At 40.0% G+C, this 26,244-nt stretch overlaps 1 protein-coding gene across 15 annotated transcripts in view; it reads left to right on the top strand.

The window, feature by feature from the left end:
• CEP63 (centrosomal protein 63) overlaps positions 1-23,634 on the top strand; it is a 76,097-nt gene extending 52,463 nt beyond the window's left edge. For 11 of the 15 annotated variants that reach the window (XM_081234624.1, XM_081234620.1, XM_081234623.1 and 8 more), the window contains 9 exons: positions 8,545-8,778; positions 9,056-9,195; positions 9,997-10,134; positions 12,983-13,097; positions 14,203-14,400; positions 16,085-16,171; positions 20,070-20,275; positions 21,044-21,323; positions 23,117-23,634. In XM_081234624.1, coding sequence (XP_081090750.1) covers positions 8,545-8,778; positions 9,056-9,195; positions 9,997-10,134; positions 12,983-13,097; positions 14,203-14,400; positions 16,085-16,171; positions 20,070-20,275; positions 21,044-21,323; positions 23,117-23,275 — 1,557 coding nt within the window. In that variant the 3' untranslated portion in view covers positions 23,276-23,634. The remainder of the gene's footprint in view (positions 1-8,544; positions 8,779-9,055; positions 9,196-9,996; positions 10,135-12,982; positions 13,098-14,202; positions 14,401-16,084; positions 16,172-20,069; positions 20,276-21,043; positions 21,324-23,116) is intronic. The other 4 variants (XM_081234617.1, XM_081234619.1, XM_081234621.1 and 1 more) reach the window with 2 other exon arrangements.
• The last annotated feature ends 2,610 nt before the right edge of the window (positions 23,635-26,244 follow it).

Below are 26,244 nucleotides of genomic sequence, written 5' to 3'. Positions count from 1 at the left end.
ACAACTGCATCAAAAAGTATAAAATACCTAGGAGTAAGTTTAACCAAAAAGGTGAAACACGTATACTTTGAAAACTATTAAGATGTTTATGAAAGAAATTGAAGATGAAGATGACACAAATAAATGGAAAGATGTACCATGCTCATGGATTAGAAGAATAAATATTGTTAGAATGGCCCTACTACCTAAAGCAATCTACACATTCAGTGCAGTCCCTATCAAAATTCCAATGACATTTTTTACAGAACTGGAAGAGATAAATCTAAAGTTTGTATAGAACCACACACACATAAAACCAAACCCCAAATAGCTAAAGCAATCTTAAAAAAGAAGAAGAAAGCTGGAGGTATCATATTCCCTGATTTCAAACTATACTATAAGTCTATAGTAATCAAAACTATATGGTACTGACACAAAAACAGACACATAGATCAATGCACCAGAATAGAGAGTCCAGAAATGAACCCATGCTTATATGGTCAATTAATTTATGAGAAGGGAGCCAAGAATGTACAATGGGGAAAAGACAGTCTCTTCAGTAAATGGTGTTGGGAGAACTATACGTCTATAGGCAAAAGAATGAAACTGGATCACTTTCTTATACCCTGTACAAAAATAAACTCAAAATGGACTAAAGACTTAAATGTGAGACCTGAAAGCATAAAACTCCTAGAAGAAAACATAGGCAATATGTTCTGTGGCATCGTTCTTCACAATATTCTTTTGGATCTGTGTGCTCAGGCAAGGAAAACAACAGCAAAGATAAACAAGTGGGACTATATCAAACTAAAAAGTCTTTGAAGAGCAAAGGAAACTATCAACAAAATGAAAAGGTAGACTACTGAATGGGAGAACATATTTGAAAATGATTTATTTGATAGGAAGTTAATATCCAAAATACACAAAGAACTTACACAGCTCAACATCAAAAAACAACCTGAGTAAAAAATTGGCAGAGTACCTGAATAGACATTTTTCCAGAGAAGACATACAGATGGCCAACAGACGTGAGAAAAGATGCTCAGCATCACTAATCAAATTAAAACCACACTGAGATACCACCTCACACCTGTCAGACTGGCTATTCTCAAAAAGGTAACAAATAACAAGTGTTTATGAGGATGTGGAGAAAAGGGAACCCTCAAGCACTGTTGGTGGGAATGTAAATTGGTGCAGCCACTACAGAGAACAGCATGGAGATTCCTCAAAAATTAAAAATAGAACTACCATGTGATCTATCAATTACACTTCTGGGCATTCCCCCCCCAAAAAAAATCAAAAAGATATATGAACCCCTCTATTCATTGCAGCATTATTCACAGTAGCCAAGATATGGAAGCAACCTAAGTGCCCACTGATAGATGAATGGATAAACAAGATGTGGTATATGTATACAGTGGAATGTTAGTCATGAAAAGAATGAAATTTTTACCATTTGCAACAACATGGATGAACCTAGAGAGTACTATTCTAAGTGAAATAAGACAAAGGCAAATTCCATATGACCTCACTTACATGTGGAATCTAAAAGATGAAACAAACAACAAAACAGAGACAGACTCATAGATACAGAGAAGAACTGTAGTTGCCACGGGGTTGGGGGGGGTAGTTGGGCAAAATAGCCTAAGGGAATTAAGAGGTACAGACTTCCAGTTATAAAATAATTAAGTCATGGGGATGAAATGTGCAGCATATGGAATATAGTCTATAATATTTTAATAACTTTGTATAGTGATAGATGGCTACTAGACTTATCATGGAGATCAATATGTAATGTATATGTGTAGAATCACTATGTTGTACGCCTGAAACTAACATAATATTGTAGGTCAACTATACTTCAGTTAAAAAACATAAAGAAAAAAGTAAAGCTATGTTCTTCTAGAACAAAAAATTTCACAATTTGCATGGAAACACTAAAGACCCCAAATAGCCAAAGCAATCTTGAGAAAGAAAAACGGAGCTGGAGGAATCAGGCTCCCAGACTTCGGACTATACTACAAAGCTGCAGTAATCAAGACAGTATGGTACTGGCACAAAAACAGAAATATAGATCAATGGAACAGGAGAGAAAGCCCAGAGATAAACCCACTCACTTGTGGTCACCTTATCTTTGATAAAGGAAGCAAGAATATACAATGGAGAAAAGACAGCCTCTTCAATAAGTGGTGCTGGGAAAACTGGACAGCTACATGTAAAAGAATGAAATTAGAACATTCCCTAACACCATACACAAAAATAAACTCAAAACGGTTTAGAGACCTAAATGTAAGACTGGACACTATAAAACTCTTAGAGGAAAACATAGGCAGAACACTCTATGACATAAATCACAGCAAGATCCTTTTTGACCCACCTCCTAGAGAAAGGGAAATCAAAAATAAACAAATGGGACCTAATGAAACTTAAAAGCTTTTGCACAGCAAAGGAAACCATAAAGACCAAAAGACAACCCTCAGAATGGGAGAAAATATTTGCAAATGAAGCAACTGACAAAGGATTAATCTCCAAAATATACAAGGAGCTCGTGTAGCTCAATATGAAAAAAACAACCCAATCCAAAAATGGGCAGAAGACCTAAATAGACATTTCTCCAAAGAAGATATACAGGTTGCCCACAAACACATGAAAGGATACTCAACATCACTAATCATTAGAGAAATGCAAATCCAAACCATGAGGTATCACGTCACACCGGTCCTAATGGCCATCATCAAAAAGTCTACAAACAATAAATGCTGGAGAGGGTGTGGAGAAAAGGGAACCCTCTTGCACTGTTGGTGGGAATGTAAATTGATACAGCCACTATGGAGAACAGTATGGAGGTTCCTTTAAAAACTAAAAATAGAGCTATTGTATGACCCAGCAATCCCACTACTGGGCATATACCCTGAAAAAACCATAATTCAAAAAGAGTCATGTACCACAGTGTTCATTGCAGCACTATTTACAGTAGCCAGGACATGGAAGCATCCTCAGTGTCCATCGACAGATGCATGGATAAAGAAGATGTGGCACATAGATACAATGGAATATTACTCAGCCATAAAAAGAAACAAAATTGAGTTATTTGTAGTGAGGTGGTTGGACCTAGAGTCTGTCACACAGACTGACGTAAGTCAGAAAGAGAAATGCTAACACATATATATGGAATCTAAAAAAAAAAAGGTTCTGAAGAACATAGGGGCAGGTCAGGATTAAAGACACAGACATAGAGAATGGACCTGACACTTGGAGGGGGAAGGGTAAGCTGGGACGCAGTGAGAGAGTGGCATTGACATATATACACTACCAAATGTAAAATAGATAGCTAGTGGGAAGCAGCCTCATAGCACAGGGAGGTCAGCTCTGTGCTTTGAGACTACTTAGAGGGTGGGATAGGGAGGGTGGTAGGGAGATGCAAGAGGGAGGGGATATGTGGATATATGTATACGTGTAGCAGATTCACTTTATTACACAGCAGAAACTAACATACCATTGTAAAGCAATTATACTCCAATAAAGATGTTAAAAAAAAAAGAAAGCTATGTTCTTGATGCCACAAAACTAGTTGTTTTGTTTTTAAGTATCAAATCTTGGCCAGCTGGTTAAACTATAGCTTAGTTAAACTATAACTTCAATACCAGTTTACTTTAAGGTCACAGATCTGAACTGAATAATGTTAAATATCTGTTAACAGTGTCAAAAAGAGAATGCTAGTGTTTTGCAGTTATGTATTGCTTTTCATCCGGAGCGTCCAGTTGAGCAGTGGTTTTCTAGCTATGTTCTGTCAAGCCCCAGGGCTGCTGTGCACTTTAAAGTAGGGTTGGGAGGTTCGGCATGCTGGGCTCTTTCTTATCATCCTCATCCAATGTCTTCAGTTATTTATTCTGTACAGAATTCTATGTAAGATTTCCCCTTGTTGGGGGTGGGTAGTTTATATTGTATTTTAAAAGTTTGGAGACAGTTGTATCCTGGCAGTTATTCTTCTGCATTTAAACCTGTTTGATGTTCTTTTTTCACACTGTTGCAGGAATCTGGTAAAATGTTTTGAATCTTTGTGCTGGAATCTTGGATCTGTAATTTATATAAACACTATTTATCTGCCTCTTTGCCTTTCTCCTCCCACCCTCTTTCTGGCTTATGGGCATTGTTGAACGTCTACTTTATGCGCCACAATATAGGATTTTGGCCCTGTACTATTCACAATAAAATCCTTAAATCCACAACAGATAGATTTCCCAGAGACATTTCCACTTAAATTTCTAAAATAAAATTGTGTGCTTTACCTTTTAAAAATATTTAGAATAAGGGAAGTTTTACTTACACAAATGATTTATGTCTATCTTCAGTGTGAAGATGAAGTACCTTTCAGGATGTTGGATTAAAATGTGTGAAAACTAGAAAGTTGGGAGCTAAAAACCAGTATAGCTGGGATAGATAGCCTAAAAAATCATCCAAGTTCTAGGAACTGTTACTGCAGGTCCATGAGACAGTTGCCAAACTGGTCTTATTGGTATGTAACTCAGTAGATAAAGCATAGAAGGAAACTTTGAGATGCACTGTATTTAGTTGAGTCTTTTAGCTCAGGGAGTGTCCAAAAGTTGATGAGAGAACAAACCCATCCTCCCCTCCACGCACCTTTTTCCTGAAGGAACGAAATTCTACAGTTCTCTTCTCCCCACTCCTTTCCTCCCACAGGTAAACATTTTTGTGGTCAATTTGAATCATTGGAATGTGTGTGATTTTCATAAAAAGAATGTTAAAACAGAATAATTAACTACATGCAACATGTTTTGGGGTGGGGAGAGAGGAAAATTTGACCTGGAAATTTAAGTGGTTTAGTGACTTCTAAACAATTTTAATTTCTGCACTTCTGTAAGAAATAAAATAATGCACTATAGTTCCTTTTTCCTATGTTTTAAATAAGAGATAAATCCAGTTTTCCTATATGATGAGTCATGGATATAGTTAAGCTTCTGCACAAGTAGGCAGAATAATGCAGCTGTCTTTTCAGTAGGTAGGCAGCGTCTCTTGTCCATCCATCCATAAACATATCCGTTATTATAATATCATACAGATTATTTTCACTGCCGTAAATTTCCTCTGTGCTCTGCCTGTTCATCACTCCCCTGCCTACCCTCCCCATAATCACTGATCTTTTTATTTTCTCTATTGTTTTCCCTTTTCCAGAATGTTGTATAGTTGGAATCATACAGTATGTAGCCTTTTCAGACTGGTTTCTTTCACTTAGTAATATGAGTTTAAGACTACTTCATGTGTTTTCATGGCTTGATATCTTATTTCTTTTTAGCATTGAATAATATTCCATTGTCTGGATATACCACAGTTTATTTATCCCCACACGTACTTGGTTGCTTCCAAGTTTTGGCAATTATGAATAAAACTGCTTTAAACATCCATATTCAGGTTTTTGTGTGGACATACATTTTCAAACTTCTTTGGGTAAATGCCAAGAAACACAGTTGCTGGAATATATGGTAAGAATATGTTTTATAAGAAAACATCAGACTGTCTTCCAAAATGGCTGTAACATTTTGCATTCTCACCAGCAATGAATGAGAGTTCCTGTTGCTCCTTATCCTTGCCAGAATTTACTATTGTCAGTGTTCCAGATTTTGGCCATTCTAATAGATATATAATTGTTTCAATTTGCATTTCCTTGATGACATATGATATAGATCATCTTTTCATATATAATACTTTTTTGCCATCAGTATTCAAGTCTTTGGCCTATTTTTTAATGGAGTTGTTTGTTTTCTTGTTGAATTTTAAGAGTTCTTTTTATATGTTATATAACAGTCCTTTTATCAGGTGTGTCTTTTGCAAATATTTTCTCCCAGACCTGGCTTGTCTTCTCATTCTCTTGACATTGTCTTTCACAGAGTAAAAGTTTTCAATTTTAATGAATTTCAGCTTGTCAGTTATTTCTTTCAGGGATTGTGTCTTTGGTGTTGTGTCTACAAAGATATTGATCTCGGAGAGATAGCGGTGAGCGGTCCTGAATAGAGATCTTAGTTTCCTAGCCAGGAATTGAACCTGGGTAGTCTGGATGAAAACCAGGAATCCTAGCTGCTAGACCACCAGGGACTAGAGGCTAGAAGCACTGTGGCCCTGGCTGTTACCCCCATTGAAAGCAAGAATGTTTCAAGGAGGCAAAAACTGTAAAAACAGGTACAAAGTTTATTATTAGAGACACAGCATATCATGTGGGAGAGCACACAGAAGCAGTTTATTTAAGACAGAAGCAAGGCAGAAATACACACCAGGGGCTTCCCTGGTGGTGCAGTGGTTGAGAGTCTGCCTGCTGATACAGGGGACACGGGTTCGTGCTCTGGTCCGGGAAGATCCCACATGCCGTGGAGCGGCTGGGCCTGTGAGCCATGGCTGCTAAGCCTGTGCAACCGGAGCCTGTGCTCTGCAACGGGAGAGGCCACAACAGTGAGAGGCCCACGTACCACAAAAAAAAAAAAAAAAAAGAAAAAAAAGAAATACACACCAGGAGAGGAATGCGGTCATCCTGAATGAGCAGTGCAGTAAGTCAGAATCTAGGCATAAATACACACCCAGAGAGAGAGTATGTGCATCCTGTCTAATGAGGAGTGTGGTAAAGAGTTGATTTAAATCCCTTATGTAGGACAGTTCTTCCAGGTCTTTGTTTACCTTTGGCCAGTTACCTTGTTTCTTTTTTCTCACCTGACTGGTCCTAGGACCCTCGCCAAGATGCATGTGCAACTTTTTGGTAAGATGGATCCCACTGCAGCGGCCTGTAGGGATATGTCCACACTTATTATGGGGTGGTGCCCCCTCTCTTTTGGACCCCCAAGGAGCCTTCCTGCACATATGCAGACAGGGAAGTTTTCCTTGACCTCAGCACTAGTCATCTTTTTACTTCAGCAGAGCTCAGCTTCTGCCTCTTGCTTTGTCCTTGGAGTGGCTGGGTGAGAACAAAGCTTCAATTTTACTTCACTTGCAGACACCAGCTGTCCAGCCCAGGGGTCCATCTATCTCCTACCTCAGTAGGTCCTCTATCTCCTACTGTACCCAAAGTCATCTATGTTGTCTCCTATGCTATCTTCTAAGAGTTTTATAGTTTTCATTTTACATTTAGGTCTGTGACCCATTTTAGTTAATTTTTGTGGAGAGTGTAAGGCCTTTGTCTGGATTCATTTTTTTGCATGTGGATGTCTAGTTATTCCAGCACCATTTGTTGAAGAGACTATCTTTGCTCCATTGTATCACCTTTGCTCTTTTATCAAAGATCAGTTGACTATATTTATAAAGGTCTATTTCTGGGCTCTGTATTCTGTTCCATTAATCTATTTGTATGTTCTTTTGCCAGTACTACACTGTCTCGATTACTGTAGCTTTATAGTAAATCTTGAAGTTAGGTAACATCAGTCATCCAACTTTGTTCTTCTCTTTTGATATTGTATTGGCTATTCTTAGCCTTTGCCTCTGCATATAAACTTTAGTTTGTTGATATCCATAAAATAACTTGCTGATGTTTTGATTGGGATTGTGTTGAATTCATAGATAATATTGGGAAGAACTGACATCTTGACAGGATTGATTCTTTGTTTCCATGAACATGGAATATCTCTTCATTTATTTAGTTTTTTAATTTCATTCATCAGAGCTTTGTAGTTTTTCTCATATAGATCTTGTACATATTTTGTTAGATTTATACTTAAGTAATTCCTTTAGGTGTTACTATAAATAGTATTGTGGGTTTTTTTGTTTTTTTGGGTTTTTTTTTTGCGGTACACGGGCCTCTCACTGTTGTGACCTCTCCATTGTGGAGCACAGGCTCCAGACGCGCAGGCTCAGCGGCCATGACTCATGGGCCCAGCCGCTCCACGGCATGTGGGATCTTCCCGGACCGGGGCACAAACCTGTGTCGCCTGCATCGGCAGGCAGACTCTCAATCCCTGCGCCACCAGGGAAGCCCATAGTATTGTGTTTTTAATTTAAATTTCACATGTTCATTGTTGACATATAGGAAAGTGATTGACTTTTATATATTAACCTTATATCCTGCAACCTTGCTATAATTGCTTACTAACTCCAGGAGATTTTTTTTTTTTTTGGTCGATTCTTTCAGATTTTCTACATAGATGATCATGTTATCTGTGGACAAAGGCAGTTTTATGACTTCTTTCCTCATCTGTATACCTTTTATTTCCTTTTCTTGCCTTATTGCATTAACAAGGATATCCAGTGTGACATTGAAAAGGAGTGGTGTGATGAGACATCCTTACCTTGTACCTGATCTTAGTGGGAAAGTATCAAGTTTCCCCCCTTTAAGTATAATGTTAGCTGTAAGGTTTCTATAGATAGTCTTTACCAAATTGAGAAAGTTCCCCTCTATTCCTAGTTTTTATCATGGAAATTATTTTTATCATGAATGGATTATATACTTTTAATGAGCTAATGCTATATGTATTTATGGAAGTAAAACTCAGTTTCATTTTAGTTTTCCTTATTCATTGATTATTCTTTTACCTTTTCACTTTTACCAGTTGGTAATTTGTGTGTTTCTAGGCTCAGCTTGCCAATCAGAAACAAAAATTAGAGTCTGTGGAGCTGTCCAGCCAGTCGGAAATTCAGCACCTGAGCAGTAAGCTGGAGCGGGCCAATGACACCATCTGTGCCAATGAGTTGGAAATAGAGCACCTCACCATGAGGGTCAATGACTTGGTTGGAACCAATATGACTATTATGCAAGAGCAGCAGCAAAAAGAAGAAAAATTGAGGGAATCTGAAAAACTGTTAGAGGTATGTTTTTAAATTGTAATATACTGTAACTGAGGAAATGTGTGTATGTGTGTTTTAAGAGAGACTAATGAACCTGTAACTAGGTTCTAAAACCTATGGTTTCTTCCCTACTCTGTAGTCAATAGATATTGATATTAATAACAGGATCAGGTATTAATAACAGGCCTTATTAATATGGTGCCTGTTGTATAACTTACAGTTTGTCTCCCTGGATACCTTTTCTTATGAAATAGAAAAATTTAATAACATCTGACTTTTTTTCTGAGTATTTTTGCAGGTTCTGCAAGAAGAAAAGAGAGAATTGAAGGCAGCTCTTCAGACTCAAGAAAATTTCATGTGTGAGACAAGAATACAAAAGGAGAAGCTACAAGCAAAATTAAAGGCAACTGACACTCAGCACACAGTAGAGACCATAAGGTATATTTAATCTTAAATATTATTAATCTTAGCCATGTGGTGGTTTAGCATTAAGTACCATTTTTAATATTGCATATTCATATTTTTGTGTTTGATCATATTATGGGTTTTCTTATTCAGTTTTAACTTCTGAGTTAAATTTTTATATCTTTAGAAAATATTGTATGATTAGTTTTTTCTGCCTGCAGTTTGGGTCCCCTAACCAAGAGACTCTGATGTTTAGAAAGTTAGGAACCCTTTTGTCAATCCATACCCTTGCCAAAACTGCAAACGTGAAAGGAATTATAGTCTACGTCTCCTGGGAGGCCTCCCTTCCTTGGTAGAACAGGTCATGTTTAGTAGCTGCTTATCATCAATACCATCAATAAGCCAGCTATTGAGATAGCCCTTTAAAAATCCTAAAGTTAATTTTGTTTCTGTGTATGAATTGTTGCTCTGAAGTTTGTAATTTAAGTCTGGTGCACATTTCTGTTTTTGTCTATAACTTTTCAGTTTCTTTGACTCAAGGTATCAAGTGACAACAAGGTGATTTTTGTCATTTTGTCTTTTTCCCTTGAAAAACAGGCCAAATCCCAGTTGAGAAAGGAGTAAACTGTTGCCGACTTTTTTAGAAGCATCATCTCTGCCTCTTTACTCTCCCAGTTTTTTGTTTTGTTTTGTTTTTTCGTAAATCAGGAAACAAACTGAAGAGTTCTGAAGAGTTTCATTACCAAAAAGAGTTGGGAAATATGAACTGGCTGTGTGTTGTTTTTGTTTGCAAAGATACAAGGCCTTTAACAGTCCTCCTGTGTCTTCCCATAGGTCACTGGAGGAGTCTCAGGCAGAAAGGAGGTATGCCTCTCAAGGGCAGGGAGACTTAGAGAATGTGCTCTCCCGACTGGATTTTACCCACACTAGTGAAGAACTTCTGCAGGCAGAAGTGACTCGTCTGGAAGGCAGGTAGGTAATTACATACATTTCAGAAACACTCAAATTGTTAGAAACTGTTTTCAATCATCGTATTGATAAAGTAAGCTAATATAACAAGTGAAAATATGTTTTTCTCTCTATCACTCACAAATGGCCTAACTTCTTATTTCATTGAGATTAAAGGAGAACTGTAAAGCTCAGTTAAAGCAGAACTTCCTAATATTCTTACCACCAAACCTCCCAGTCAGCCTGCAATCCGTCTGTGTCCTTAATCTGTTAGAGTGAATGAATCAATGGATGACGTCTGTGCTCCTAAGACTCCACTTACATACTGATTCTGCAGCTTCTCCTTTTCTCTTTTACATCATCAAGTTTTTAATCTCTGCTAAATCATTTCCACTAGTATAAAATATGTTTTAATATTCCTCATCTTGGGAAAAAAATGAAAATCCTCCTTTAATTCTGTACCCCTGTCAAGTTACTTCTGTATTTCTCTGCTGTCCTTTAAAACCAAATTCTTCAAAAGAGGTGTCTCTGTTGACTGACTGTACGTCTTCACACTTCTCCTGTGCAGAAGACCTTCAGTTAGGCAGCCTTTCCTTCTACCAGCCACATCACTGGAGCTGTTCTTGGGGCGATCTCCCTGGACACATGGTGCTCCTTCCTTCTGTGCTGAAATGCTGTTGATGTTTCCTAGTGTGTTGATTGAACCCTGACTTATGCTATACCATGCCCAGCTCATTTGTATCACCATACTGTGAACTTTCTTTATCATCCCGCTGAACCTTCTGATTGGGAAGAGTTTGATATTTTGTTTTAAACGTAAATCATGGTCATTTGTACAGTAGTATTTTCAGCTGTGTAGAAGATAAAAATAAAATAAATAAACTGTTAGCCTTTAGGCAAACAGATAACCAAAAAATTGCCATTTTACCCTTTTAAGTACAGTAATAAATTTTTTGTCCTATCTTTAAGTAATATATCTTTTATTTGTTTTTGCAAACCACTAAATATTTTCCTTACATATTAAATATACATGCATACACACACAGAGTTTTTGCTTTATTTCTTTCTCACCTTGGAATACCTAAGATATTCTTAGTTGTCATTACTGAGGTATATTTGCATACTTTAGATTGAATAAAATAAAAGCTTAGTATTCTTTTTTTTTTTTTTTTTTTTTTTTGCGGTACGCGGTCCTCTCACTGTTGTGGCCTCTCCCGTTGCGGAGCACAGGCTCCGGACGCGCAGGCTCAGCGGCCATGGCTCACGGGCCCAGCCGTTCCGCAGCATGTGGGATCTTTCCGGACCGGGGCACGAACCCGTGTCCCCTGCATCGGCAGGCGGACTCTCAACCACTGCGCCACCAGGGAAGCCCAAAGCTTAGTATTCTTATTGACATTAGAACTAATATTTACATTTTTTTATCCTGATTTTCCATTGATTGACTTTTTAGTGATCTTTTACATGTTTTGCTATGCTCTCAGCAGGCTCTGAAGACTTGCCTCTTGTTTCTGACACACTGCCTCTTGCATTGTGACCTGGGACACTTTAGTCTCTTTAGGCCTCGATTTTCCCATCTGTAGGTAGGACAAGATTATCCGATTCTCTTCTCTCTCTACCTCAGTGTTTGACACACTATAGTCACATTCTAAGTACCAAATAAATAAGCATTCTAGGATTTTTAGAAATAGGTAAAGTTGGAATAAATGGATACAAATACCAGTGTTCAGTAATAAAACAAAGACTTTCAAAATTATTTTTCTGTATCAAAAGGCAAGTAGAAAAATGAACCCTTTTAGACAGCTTATTTGTGTTGTTCAGTTTGAACAGAATATTCCGTGAAACAGGAACTGGAGGAATTTAAGTGATTGTTTTTGTGTTGTTGTATTGTAGAGATGGTATTTTTGAACGATAGCTTGTCTGGTAAGTTGGCTGTGTGGGTGAAACAACCTAGATAGTTATTAAGCCTGTACTGAACGGTCTGGAACCAAATGATACAGGGCATAAGGGTATGGTGGGCAAGGTTAGAGGGAGGTAAGAAGTAAAAGACATTATTTTAATCATAGAATTTGTAGTTCGAGAAACATAATGTGCACATTAAAGGACCTAAGAGCAATTTAAAGTGAAAATTCTAGAAAATGTCTACATTCAAGCTCTAACAATTGAAAATAGACTGTTTTTAAGGTAATTAAGGAATGAGGGTCAGTGTGGCTCTATCCAGGTAAATGTTGATCTGATTCTTGAAAGGGTGTTGACTATCCATTGCCTGGTAGGAGGGGAAGGTGCTGTGTGGTCAAGGGGATGGTGTGTGAAGAGACAAGAAGTCAGGCTTAGCAAATGGCACATGGCAGACAGTAAAGCCTAGCAATTTAGCGGCAAAAAAGACTTTATTAGTAGATACGAGCTGTGAGATAAGAGAGGTATGGTGCCCCTGAGGTTCTTGTATCTGATGAGTGGTTGATTCTTAAGTAAGGGTGACAAGTTGGAAACTCTTTGAAGAAGATTCTTTTGGCAGCTGTGTGTAGGATGGGATTGTAATTAGGTTGGTGAAGACTGAGATTATGATGCAGCTCCTGTACAACTAGAGAGAAAACAACTACCTAAGTTGCTATAATCTTTAGAATTTTGTAACCAGTAATATTCTAAGCATAGAAAAAGAATATAGGTAAACACAGAACTCAAAAGTATCTCCAGAAGTGTGAATTGGATTTAGCTGCCTCCAGTGATAAGGAAATCGGAAATTAGTTTTATTTTGGGGTGGGAGGTAATGTTTAAGTGTATTTCTTGGACATCAAGAAAATAGGTTAGGTAACTCAATTTGTGGGTTTCAGGGTTTGTTTTATTTTAAATATGTGACCTTAATTTTGTCATACAGCTTGGAATCTGTGAGTACAACATGTAAACAGCTGAGCCAAGAGCTAATGGAAAAATATGAAGAACTGAAGAAGATGGAAGTGCATAACAATGAGTACAGGGCTGAGATTAAGAAGGTAAAGGTCCGCATGCCTGGGATCGCAAAGCCCTTTGTGTTTATGGACTGAGCTGTGGGTTGAGAGGTTACAGGAATTATTTTTAATGAGAGAAAAGTATAACCCAGAGGCCATTTGATGCTCACGAGTAGAGAGTACCTGGAAGGTTCTTAGGAGAGTGTCTTTCTGTGTCATCCCCAGGGTTGCAGTGTAAGTATTTTCAAGATAGTTGAAGCCCGCCCCTTTGAACTCTACAACGTTATTTATTTATTTATTTATTTATTTTTTGCGGTACGTGGGCCTCTCACTGTTGCGGCCTCTCCCATGGCGTCGCACAGGTTCCGGACGCGCAGGCTCAGCGGCCATGGCTCACGGGCCCAGCCGCTCCGCGGCATGTGGGATCTTCCCGGACCAGGGCATGAACCCCTGTCCCCTGCATCGGCAGGCGGACTCTCAACCACTGCGCCACCAGGGAAGCCCTGCAACATTATTTTAAATGTGCCTTGATGAAAAGTTTTCTAGAAGCTACGCACCTTCTTGCTTGCACAAGCACATGAACATATTATATGAGCTGGCATTTAATATTTTCTTACTGACCACAGGTGGTGATGGATGTGTATTCTCTTCTGTGCTGTGGGTAGTTATATCCTCATTGGCATTTGAAGTGTGCAGAGTTTGTCTCTATGTTAGTGGGCCCTGGCTGTCCTGTTTGTTGACTCATATTTTTTATTACTTCTTTGAGATTACTTCTAGCCCCTTTCTTCCTCTTGCCTTTTTGTTGTCTTCTGTGGACCAGGAAAGTATATAAGCAAAATTTTTAGATTTGCAACTAGAAAAAGAATGAAGGTCACAGGTGCTGTCCTCTAAACAATGTGGCTTCGACTTTGATACTGGTTCTCAGCATTTGAGTAAGGCATCTCTCCCTGTTTTGAGATCTAATAGGTAATTGTGGGTACAACCACCTGACCATCAGTACAGATATGCAGCTTTGGTAAATTGCTAATTTTCTGCAGATTTAATCAGGGAAAAATTCATGTCTTGAGGTAAGGTAAAAATTACTTTATTATTATATTTTTCTATCTAACCTGTCTTCTCTTAATTTTTAATGCCTTCTATTTCTTTGTAGTTGAAAGAACAGATTTTGCAGGCTGAACAGAGTTACAGTTCTGTACTAGAGGGAATGAAGATGGAGATCTCCCAGCTAACTCGAGAGTTACATCAGCGAGATATCACTATTGCTTCCACCAGAAGTTCTTCCTCTGACATGGAGAAGCAACTCAAAGCAGAGATGCAGAAGGCAGAAGAGAAGGAAGTAGAGCACAAGGTGAAACTAGAACAAAATTCTCTTTATTTGAAGTTTGTTTTTTAAATTTATTTATTTTGGGCCGCATTGGGTCTCTGTGGCTGTGTGCAGGCTTTCTCTAATTGTGGTGAGCGGGGGCTACTCTTCATTGCGGTGTGCGGGCTCATTGCAGTGGCTTCTCTTGTTGTGGAGCACAGGCTCTAGGCGTGTGGGCTTCAGTAGTTGTGGCACGTGGGCTCAGTCGTTGTGGCACGCAGGCTCTAGAGCTCAGGCTCATTAGTTGTGGCGCACGAGCTTAGTTGCTCTGTGGCATGTGGGATCTTCCCGGACCAGGGCTCGAACCCATGTCCCCTGCATTGGCAGGCGGATTCCCAACCACTGTGCCACCAGGGAAGCCCTTGAAGTTTGTTTTTGAAGATTCAATTGATGAAAGGAAGAGTTTCCATAGTAGTTAACTCAGTAAATTTTTGTTAGCCCTCTTCTTCAGGCTAAGGGTAGGCTGGTTAACAAGCAGTCTAGTGGAGATTGGTGAGAGTAGGTGAGACAAGTGAAGAGACCCTCTCTGTGGTGTGTAGGGTGTGTATCGAGGCTGTGCCACGTTCATTGTGACAGACCAGAGTTCAGACAGGGCGAGTGGTCAGGGATTAGACTGGGAAGCAGTGACCTGCTCCTGAAGGGCCTGCCCACCCTGTGCAGGAGTAAAAGGTCTCTGTGGTTGTCGTGTGGAGAGTAAGTGAGGAGGCAAAGAGACCACTCGGATGCTGCCACGGCAGCGAGACTGTGGCCCGAGCGCTGCGCCAGGGAGGCAGAGGGAAATGGATGCATTCTGGAGAAAATCGACTGGGCTTTGTATTTGATTGGACCAGGAGAATGAGTTAGACAGAGTTAGGAAAAGATGTCACTCAGGATTCTGGCTTGGGCAACTGAATAGAAAGTGATGCTCTTTAGTGAAATAAAGAAAAGGTACGGAGCAGGTTTGAGGAGGATAATGAGTTTGTATAAAGGGTACATAAAATAGGCGAGCTGGCAGATGGGACACTGGTTTGAGATAAAGGCTGGACTTCCATATGGAAATATCTAGTAGTCAACTCCACAGAAGGCCTGGAGTTCAAGATTAAAATCAAGGTAAGACATTTAGCTGCGGAAATCTTTGCATGAAGTTGGCATTTGAAACCCTGAGAGACTTTGATATTATAGCGAGAAGGCATAGAGTATGAAGAGGAGAGACTTGCACCAAACCTAGGAATCTACTCATTTAGGGTAAAAAGGTGTTGGAATGGAGCTAAAAAGAAAGGTAGCAATAAGGAAGGAAATCAGGTAGTTTTCACAAAGGAAGCAGGAAGGCAGGGAAGGAAGGAATCTTTTCAAGTAGGAATGACTAAGCAGAAAAGCTAAGGAGAATGAGGACTGAAAATAAGTCTTACTACCTTATGAAAGGAGTGCAGTCCACATGATGCTGGAGGTGGAGGCCAGTAAGAGGAGTGCTGGGGGTTACCAGTGCCTGATTCATCTTCTTAGAATAGTATTCTAATTGCATGCATATGAATTAATGTTGAAACACCTTTTCAACAACCTTTCAGAAAGTATTTGTATATATGAATGAAGAGTGTGACCTCGCCTAATGAAAATTACATGTGGAAAAATTTTATAAGATGCGTTTGATTTATTTGTTACATTTATTTGTTTTTTGCTTTTCCCTTCTCAGGAGATTTTGGCTCAGTTGGAGTCACTCAAGTTAGAAAATCATCGTCTTTCTGAAATGGTGATGAAATTGGAATTGGGTTTACATGAGGTACATAAATAGAAACTTAAGTTTTTCTACTATCCAAGCCTTTAAAGAAATCACTTTGTAAATACTGATATTGTAAAGAGAAAGTTAAGATCAAACTATGAAACGATCCTTCTGCAAAAACTTTCTCAAATGAAAAGACGTCAAGACAGTGGTGGGAGTGAGCAAAATATGACTCTCCACTCCAGCGATTGGAAGATTTAAAAATATATTATGTATGTGATAAAATACATAATGTGTTCTTAATAGGGAGAATGTATGTAAAGGGCTTAGCATAGTGTCTGGCATTTAGTAAATACACAATAAATGTTTGATGCTGTTATTATTATTACTGAAATTATTGTGTTCACAATATCTTTTCATTATAAAGTATATGATTTTTTAAATAATTTGGTTTTAATTATATTTCTACAAGATATAGTTCATTTCATCAAATATTCTAGAACCTTTTATGTTCAAAGTATTTTAGTAGACAGTGTAATGGACACAAAGATGAATTAAGGTAAGATTCTTGCCTTTACAAGATTGAGGGTAATCTAGTAGGGAGGATAAGAAATGTAAACAAACTGCTGTGAAACCAGAGAACATGATCAGCTAACAGTGAGTTATAAACTGTGTGGATGCTCTTTGAACTATTTTGTTATAAAATCTTTATAATTTTCAAAATGACCCATCTGTTCTGACCCATCTTTTCTTGATGTAGGTCAAATGCCCAGAGACTGTAGAAATTCTTTTTTTCTGTATTTCCAGAGAGTGTGTGCCTCCAAAGATTCATGGTCACATAATGCCCCTATTTGCTCCTAAGTAGTTTTAGTTCCACACTCATGGATTATGGAGGCTGGCATGGGAGAACATGCAAAAAACTACATGAATATGTTATTTCAGCTAAAAGAAAATACGGGGGACCATTTTTATAATATTTTGAGAGGGTGAGACTCTCTTAGCATCACAAAACCGTAAAGAATTTTACAACATAAGGAATTTTACAACATATAAATATAAAATTTCTGGATGACAAAAGACCCCATTAAAAAAGACTAATAGACTAGAGGAAAACAATCTATTAACAGATAAAAGGTTAATATAAAATATTAATATATAAGGATTTCCTGTAAAGATAATAAAAAGATTGGAATCCAGTAGAAAAATGGGTAAAGGACATAAATAGATAATTCATAGAAGTAATGCAAAAATCCAGTAATGAAGAAAAGCAGTTACACCCCTCTAATAATCAAAACAAAAGAAATAAACCTTCTTTTGTTTATTGGCTTGACAATGATTTTTAAAATCCAATATAGCCAGTGTTGGCAGGGATATAGAGGAACAGGCTCTTCAGTGCTCTGTTAATGAGAAAGTGAATTGACATAGCTATTCTAGAGGGCAATTTAGCAATATCCATTAAACTGTATGTAAATACATGTAGCCTATAAAGTCCTGAGTCATGTACTTTTCTGATTTTGATAATCATTGTTTTCCAGAAAGATCATATCAGTTTGCATTCCCAAAGAACCCATCCTATAGGAGCAAAGGCATAAAAACGGTCATTTCAGTGTTGTTTGCAATATCCAAAATTTTGAAAAAAACTAAATGTTAATCTATAGAGGGATGGTTAATCATGACTCTCTATACTAGGAAATATTATGCCGTCATTTAAGGTGGCAGATGAATGTGCACATCTAATCTTGCTCCCTCCCCAAATCCCTCTAAATCTATAATGAAAGGAATTTTTTTTTTTTTTAAAGCACAAACCTACAAGGATGGAAAAAGTGGGAGAGGAGACAACAACTAAACATTTTGTAAGGGGGAAGATGGAAGGAAGGGAGGGAGGGAGGGAGGGAGGAAAATGACTTTATATGCCCTGATTTAACCCAATACTAAGCTAGTGGTGGAGAAAACCAAGAACCAATCTGATTTGCACCACAGGATCTTCAGAAGGCTCAGGATTTGGCAATAGCTGATTGACAGAATCTTATCTTATACAGTGATTACCTATTCATATTTAAGAGTTGGGAACTCTCAGGGGTGCGTAAGCCAGACAAAGACCAGAGAATCTGTTCAGCCTAATTTCTCCTGAAACCTCTATCTAACAGTAGTGATAATGTCCTTTCTTTACACAGCAAGGTGTGTGCTTGCTATGCACTTTTTATATTACCTTCCACACTCATTTTCTGTAATTGTTGATAATAAAATAATAAATTTGAGAAAAATTTAAAAGATGCCTGCCTGGCAAAAGCAAACATTATCTTCTTTTAAAAAATATATTTAATGACATCAGACATCAAACTCTGGCTGGTGAGAATCCTGTTAGCAGCATATACTTCCTCCAGTTTTGAAGTTACACACAGTGTAAACGTGGTGTACGTATTAAGAACAATTATTAGAAAGTGCCATTTTGCATTTTACCATGGAGGAAGGTGATATTACTTTTACAAATGAATATTTTAGCTAAATAACTTTTAATAAAAGTATCTAATTATCTTAATAGTAAGAGCAATAGCTCTGATAAAGTATTTACCACAGTAAAAAAAATTGACAGTAGTTTATAGTTTAACTCCTATATCCTGCAAATTTTTTTTTGAGATTTTAGCATTTTGTAACTTACTGTCACTGCTAGAACAGATAGTTAAGTGGTTGTATTTTAAGATTTATTTTTTTGTTAGGTAAATTCTGTTTGTCAAACCACTGTTTACCAGCTTATTTTCGGAAAGTTCTTTATAGAAAAGACCAAGCTAAACATCAAATTAAATTCCAAAGAAGATAACCATAATTTTTCAGAATGCTAATAAAAATATTTTGTCATTAGAAGAAAATGCTCCAGACCTCTATTTTTTTAGGTACTATATTACCAGGAAACACCTAGAATTGAAGAACAATAAATAATCACAGAATTCAGACCAGATCAGAGTAGTCATACCTACCTTATCCTTGAATACTGCCTTATCATGTCCAAATTTATTTCACATACCAGAATAGGTGCCAACATTATGTAAAAGTCTTTAAGACCAGGGAGTTGTTTACTTAAAAGTTGTCCCTGCCAGCCACAATTCCTTTTCAGAACCTTATGTCCAAATGTCTTTCTTTGAAATAGGTCTCTTGATTTTCTTCCACAGGTATTCTGGGGTTATTCAACCTTCTCTTTCCTTTTTTTTTTTTTAATCAGTAGCTTTTTTTTTTTTTAAGTTAAAGCGTAGTTGTATAATTGTATAGTATAGTTACAATATTATATTAAAGTGTACAACATGATTCAGTATTTTTATAGATTATAGCCCATTTAGAGTTATTGTAAAATAATGGCTTTATTCCCTGTGCTGTACAATATATCCTTGTGGCTTATTTATTTATACATATACATGCATTTGTACCTCTTAAACCCCTACCCCTATCTGGTCCCTCCCCTCTCCCCTCTCCCCATTGGTAAACCACTAGTTTGTTCTATATCTGTGAGTCTGTTTCTGTTTTGTAATATTTGTTTGTTTTATTTTTTAAATTCCACATCTAAGTGATAACATACAGTATCTGGATTTCTCTGTCTGCCTTATTTCACTGAGCTCAATGTTCTCTTTCTTGAGGAAGAATCCGTGGCTGCTATTTTCTTTCTTTTTCCCTGTTTTTGATTCTCATCTGTAGCTTTCTTCCATCCTAGATCCAGCCTTCCTCCAGTTCCTTGGATATTCCTTGGCACATCAGGGAAGCCCATTGTGCTCCTCGTTTTCTGCCCTTATTTACTGTAAGAAACAGAACGTTGTTTCTCTTTTAGGGGACCAAAACCAAATCTTCACTTTTTCCTGAGTAAAGCCATAGATTAACTAGTCACAGCTGAAAGTAATTTTCCAACAGCAGTATCACAGATTACAAGTTATTCTTGTACAAATTAAGTGACTCTAGTATTCTTTTTTATTAGGCAAAAGAGGTTTCACTAGCAGACCTCCAGGAGAATTGTATTGAGGCATTAAATAAATTAGTGTCTGAAAATCAACAACTACAGGAAGATTTGATGGATACCAAAGCTCAGCTGGAGATTTCTACTCAGATTTGCAAAAAAAACCATGACAGGATCTTTAAACCAACACACAGCAGAGTACCTGAGTTCAAGAACACGGAGTTCAAGTAAAATTTCTTCATAGTTTATTTAAAATATATATCTTTATAATATAATTCTCATTTCTTTGAGAATAATTTACAGAAATTAAACCTTTGTCAAAGGACTCTGTTTAATCCTGAAGTACACCGTGCACAAGTAAAGCTGTTAGGTTAAGAGGTGCAGGGGTTCTAAGCACTTTCATCGAGGCTTCTGGATGTAGGTGTAAACGGCAGCCTGTTCCACTGAGCCTGCTCATGCCGCCTCCTGCCTCTCGGGCCCCACTTGCCCCATAAGAAGTAGAAGTTGGCTTTTTGTAAAAAGCTTCTTTTGTAGTTTTGGTCAACTAATGATAGACGGTTACCTAAGAAGTCAGCATTCAGTGAAAAACCACCTGGCTTCAGCTCCTACGGTACGGCTTACACGTTTTCCTACCAGGAGCCTTTGCTGACACCCTCACCCCCACTCCCACCTCTTCCCCAAATGAAGATAAGGGCCTTCTCTCTGCACAGTGCTTCCCTCTATCCTAAGCACCAACCACACGGGGTCACCCTGGCAGCTTGCTTATCTTCCTTGCTGTATTGTAAGTGTGTGGGGGGCGGGGGCCTGGCAGTGGGGATCGGGGATTGGGGCAGGAGTGAGGGAAAGACCATCTGGTCGGAGCGGGCTGCTCATTTGGTAAAATTACAGCCTTCTTAGCCTGGTCCTGTGAGTTTAAGTGAACTTCAACAAGTATGTTTTAAAAGAGGAAAGTTGCTACAATGTTTATCTGTTTTATTTTCTAATCTGCTATCCAGGCCAACCAGTGGCCAGCGCAAGCATGATGGGATGAAGGCTGAGCACTACGAAGCAGGTCTTCATTCTACTCAAGGACAAGCGTTGGATAGCATAGAGCCTGTGTCCAGGGGCCTCAGCCCCCCGAGTCATCAAATCAGCCCTTGCTGCTCCACCATCTCTCTGCCTTCTAACTTTCTGTGCAAAACTCACTCTCTGCCTTCAGTGCTCGATACAAATGAAACCAATTCTTCTGACATTGTCTCTGAAAGTATAAATGACCAAGAAGACTTTATATATTTGGTATGGAGACTTGCTGAGCTTACTAGTTTATTAAGTTTATTTAGTTTGATTTTATTTTTTATTTTAAGGCGGAGCAGTATTCCCCCCCACCCCCCTTACTGGTTCTCTCTCTTAAGCAGCCTTTGTTATCCTCAATTATTTCTGTCTTAAAGGTTTTGCTTGTGAAGACACTGTTGGCCACGACTACTTTTCAAAATGCATCTTATGAAATATAACATAAGTTATAGGTATTCATTTCTTTTTAACCTGAATGGGAAACTCCACTCCTGCCTTTTTCAGAGAGGGTCAATTTTGTGTTGGGATGATTGGTTCAAGGAATATCTCTGCCTGCCAGAATAGTCCTGGGGCATAGACAGTGGGGAAGGAGAAAAGGAACGGTTGGAAAGGGAAAGAGGTGGGTAGAGGCGGGCGAAGGAGTCGCATCTGACGTGTCTAGAGCATGGACTGGGGGCCACACAGTGGTGGCCCTGGTGACAGAGGCTGCCTTTCCACATGGACTGGCCCCTTGTTCTTGCAGCTGCTGGGAGGACTCCACTCCACCATCTTTTCTTTACCTTCTGTGCTGAAGCACTCGCCTCTGGCCATGCATTCCCATCAACCTCCCGAGGTCCTATACCTGTGGAAAGTTCAGTATTTTTGACTTTTTAATGTGCCAACAAGTCCATGGGAAGGTTTTCTTTTAGTTGTCAAAATATATGTAACATATGTAATTCTGAAATCCAAAAAAGTCCTGACAACTAACTTTCTTCCTACGTTTGTCAGCAAAACTTACTTGGCACTGAAACCTCACCTGGCCTGAACTGGACTGATAGTATATATAGACTTTATTGATCCCCCTTAGCACTTTACTTCAGAAATAGCAACGTGTTTGATGATGGGAGCTACCTCTGACCCCTCATGAGTCTGTATTTGCGAATTCGTCTACTCTCTACACTGTTTGTAACCCCTGAGCAGTGCTCACGAGCACATCCACAGTCATGCGTGAACGTGTGCAGAGGTGCACAAAATTTGAGTCACTGGACTTGCATGTCTCCAGCTGAGGTCAGTCAAGGTGGCACTTTGCCCTCTTGTCTCAGCTCTTGTGCTGAGTTGAGACACCCAGAGGACGGAGCCCCTGGGGGACAGCACAGTGCAGTGCAAGAAGCTTGGATGCTGGCGTTGAACAGGGTTGGAACCCCAACTCTGGCACCCTTCAGTGGGGTGGCCTCGGGCAGGTCACTAAACACTCTCAACCATGGTTTCTCTTTTGTAAAATAAAGAAAATAGAATCTACTGGATGAGTTGTTTTTAGGAGTTAGGATTATAGTCTATGTGAAGTGTGTGTGTGTGTGTGTGTGTGTGTGTGTCTCCCATAAGAGCAGTGTTTCAATATTCATTAATTCAGTGTTTGAGATGACTTTCATAGAAAATAGCTACTGCACGTGAGGATTGACTGAATTTGGTACATGTGACCTTTCTAAAATCTAAATTCTGAAACCAGTGGTTTCAGATAAGGCACTGTGGACTCAAAATTTGGGAGAAGGAAAGTATTGATTTTAACTGATATCTAATTTATTATAGGTAGATTTTCTATGCTTTAAAACAAAAGTAACATTCAGATTTTAAAAGTGTGTTTGAAATAATCGGCATTAAGTATTTCTCTTCTGGGGTATAGAAGGATATACAAATGCTTTCAGAGGAAAGCATTTTTTAAAAAGTCACCTTTTAATGTTGCTCGTTAGAAAATATCATGCATAATGTGTCTTAGAAATATCTCTTCAACTTATATGTGTCAAACTGTGTTTCTCTTCTAGTGTCCCTTGCCCCTGTCTCCTCTTGGTTCAATAGTCACAAGATTTTTGGAGGAGGAGGAACAGAGGTCTCATCACATTCTAGAGCGCCTGGACGCCCATATTGAAGAACTAAAAAGAGAGAGTGAAAAGACAGTGAAACAATTCACAGCCCTAAAGTAGCCTCTTAAAAAATCACGAACTTGGAAATAAAAATAAACACCGAAGAGTTACTGTCATCATGAAGTAGCGGCTCTTTGAAAGGCTGAACATATAGAAACCATAAAAATGAGATGTACTAATAAAGCTGCCATGAGGAGTCTGAGAAACTGATACTAGCTCTAAGGTGTTTTCACTGCACTGGTTTGTTTGATGGACTTTTTCCAGCAATAACTTGTAAATAAACCACTTTGCTAGACTTTTTCTCATGTTAATATTTATTATCGTAAAGGGATACTTTCTCCTGCTGACTTAAATGTGAATAGCTGTAGACTAATTAAAGATTTTTATGGTTCGTGTTGAAAATAAACTAACTATAGGAACTTCCTTTGAGAGCAGTAGCATTGTATGTAGTGGAAGCATGGATTTCAGACTCAGAGTGATCCAGGTTGGTGTACTGGCTTTGCTTCTCATTAGCCAGCTGGGCTGGTAATGTGTGAGGTTGGGCCGAAGTGTGTAAAGGTGCTGAAGGACTTTGACAGGAAGCCTTCTCTTGCTCAAAACACAGGGGGAGGAGGGAGGTGGGGGTGGAGCCTGGGGCTGGGTTAGTGTGGGTGCCTGGGGACACACGGTGGAAATCTTGGTATCTGCATTTCTGAGGAGAGGTTTAAAGGGGAGATGGAGCTCTCAAGGTGCAGGGGCATTTGAAGCCATGGAGAGCTGAGGAGGAGGAGGGCAAGGAGAGAGACGAGCAGAACTTAGAACTTGGCTGCCCTGGAGGACACCGGCACAAGAGCATCACGCGATTAGATCCAGCAGAGGAGCTGGAATGTGCAGGTAGAGACCAGAAGGTGAGGTGTAGGGCTCTTGCCGCCCAAGGACGGGGCTCCTGTGATCCGACCCTCTCGGTGGATCTTTCCCATCAGCATGGAAACGTCCTGTTATTTCTCCTTTCTTTAAAGCAAAACAGAACCTCGGTTCCACACCCTCCCTGTCTCCTGCTCCACACATTCGCTCCCCTTCACGCAGACATCTCTGGTGACAATTGTCCGCAGTGACTGTTCCCATTGTCTTCTTCTTCTTTTTTTTTTTTTTTTTTTGCGGTACGCGGACCTCTCACTGTTGTGGCCTCTCCCGTTGCGGAGCACAGGCTCCGGACGTGCAGGCTCAGCGGCCATGGCTCACGGGCCCAGCCGCTCCACGGCATGTGGGATCCTCCCGGACCGGGGCATGAACCCGTGTGCCCTGCATCGGCAGGCGGACTCTCAACCACTGCGCCACCAGGAAGCCCCTCCCATTGTCCTCTTAACCCTCTCCATCCCCACTTCCCTCCCTGCCGTGAAACTGCTCTCCTGCTCTAGAGGTTACCTCGTTAGTCCTGAGCATCATGTCACACACTCGGCCTCTCCCTCTTCCTCTCCTGGCTTCTCTGACCTGACACTCCTGCCCAATGGCCACTCCGTCTCATTCTACTCTTGTGGCTTTTCCTCTTCTAAAGGACCCCCACCCCCACCCCAGGACTTCGATGTGGGTTTTCTCACTCAATATGCTCTTCCCTAGGCCGTTCCATTCAACTTCAAGCTTTTAGTCCCATCTGTAGGCCAGTGACCCCCGCATTCAGAACTGATCTTGACCTCTCCCCAGAGCTGCTGCCTTACATATTGAACTGCTTATGGAATATCTTCACTTGAATGTCTGATAAGCATCTTAGGTTGAACATTTCCAAGAGAGAGCTCTTGATTCTCCCTCTTGCTTAGATTCCGTGTCAGGACAGCATCATGGGTGCCAATTGCTAGGAGTTATACTTGATTCCTTCCTACCCACACGTCTGTATCCAGGCCATCCGGAGGTCCTGTCCATGCTGCCGCCTATCTCAGGTCCAACCATTTCCCTCCTCACGGCTGCCAGCCCGTCACTCACCTAGGTTCTGGCAGTAGCCTCCTAATGGGTACGAGGACTCCTACCCTTGACCCCACGAATTCATTCTCTACAGCGCCTCCGGATATACCCTTTAGAAATGTAAATTCAACACCGTCCAGCCCTCAAAGGCTCCTCACTGCTCTCAGTTGAAATCGGAATTGCTTGTCATCGCCTACAAGGCCCTCAGTACCCCGTGCCCGCCTCCGTCACCCAGGGCATCATCGTCCCTCCCTCGTGCTCCAGCCACGCTGGCCTGCTTTCTGCCTCTCGAGTGCTGCAGCTGTAACCTGGGAGGGTTGCTGCGCTCGCCGTTTCCCTGGGGTCCCTTTCCCTCACCGCGCCTGCCATAGGCGCTTTCTCCAAAGCCTCCCTGACTGCCGTCTCCAAAACCCGCTTCTCCCAGCTTCTCCCGCTCCCCGCCCTGAGTTATTTCCTTCATAGTACTCGGCACTCTGCAGTCATTTTGTACTTGATTTACGTTTTTATTGTCTATTCTGCCTTTAGAATTAAGCTCCTTGAGGGGAAGGACTTGGCAGTCTGGTGGAGCCCTCATCTCTCCACACAAGCCCAGCACTTGGTGCTCAGTTCAAGGAGCAGTGAACAAATGTCCTTCCTCAGAGGCAGCACATTTTCCCTGTGAGCCTTTGTGCACACCGTCCCTTCAGCCAGCCCCTCTTCCCACACGCTCCCCCACCCACCCACCCCAGCCCCCCGTGCCCTTAGGACCTCGACTGGCGAGGCTTTCGTACATCCAGGGGGAGTTCCTCCTCGTTTCTCACAGCGCCCTGTGTGTGCGTCTCTCAGAGCGCTGGGCACCCTGTGTGTGCTTCCTCTTCAATTTCTGTCTCTCCCACTGAACCGAAAACTGCTCAAAGGCAGGGGCCATCCTCAGTCAGCAGGCTGCCTAACACATAATAGATACTAAGCAAATACGAGGTGGATGCAAATCACCACCATTCTAGCTTTCACTGTACTGACCTCTAAAACGGGGATAATACTTCATGGGGTTGAGGGGATTTACTGAAAAGATATTTCTGAGAGGGCTTTGCAGACTCTGAAAATACTGTACCAGT

This window comes from Mesoplodon bidens (assembly GCF_964165515.1).
Source record: "Mesoplodon bidens genome assembly, chromosome: 5".
NCBI lineage: Eukaryota > Metazoa > Chordata > Mammalia > Artiodactyla > Ziphiidae > Mesoplodon > Mesoplodon bidens.
The sequence above is the reverse complement of the archived record's forward strand: the minus strand, read 5'-3'. Positions and strand labels throughout refer to the sequence as shown.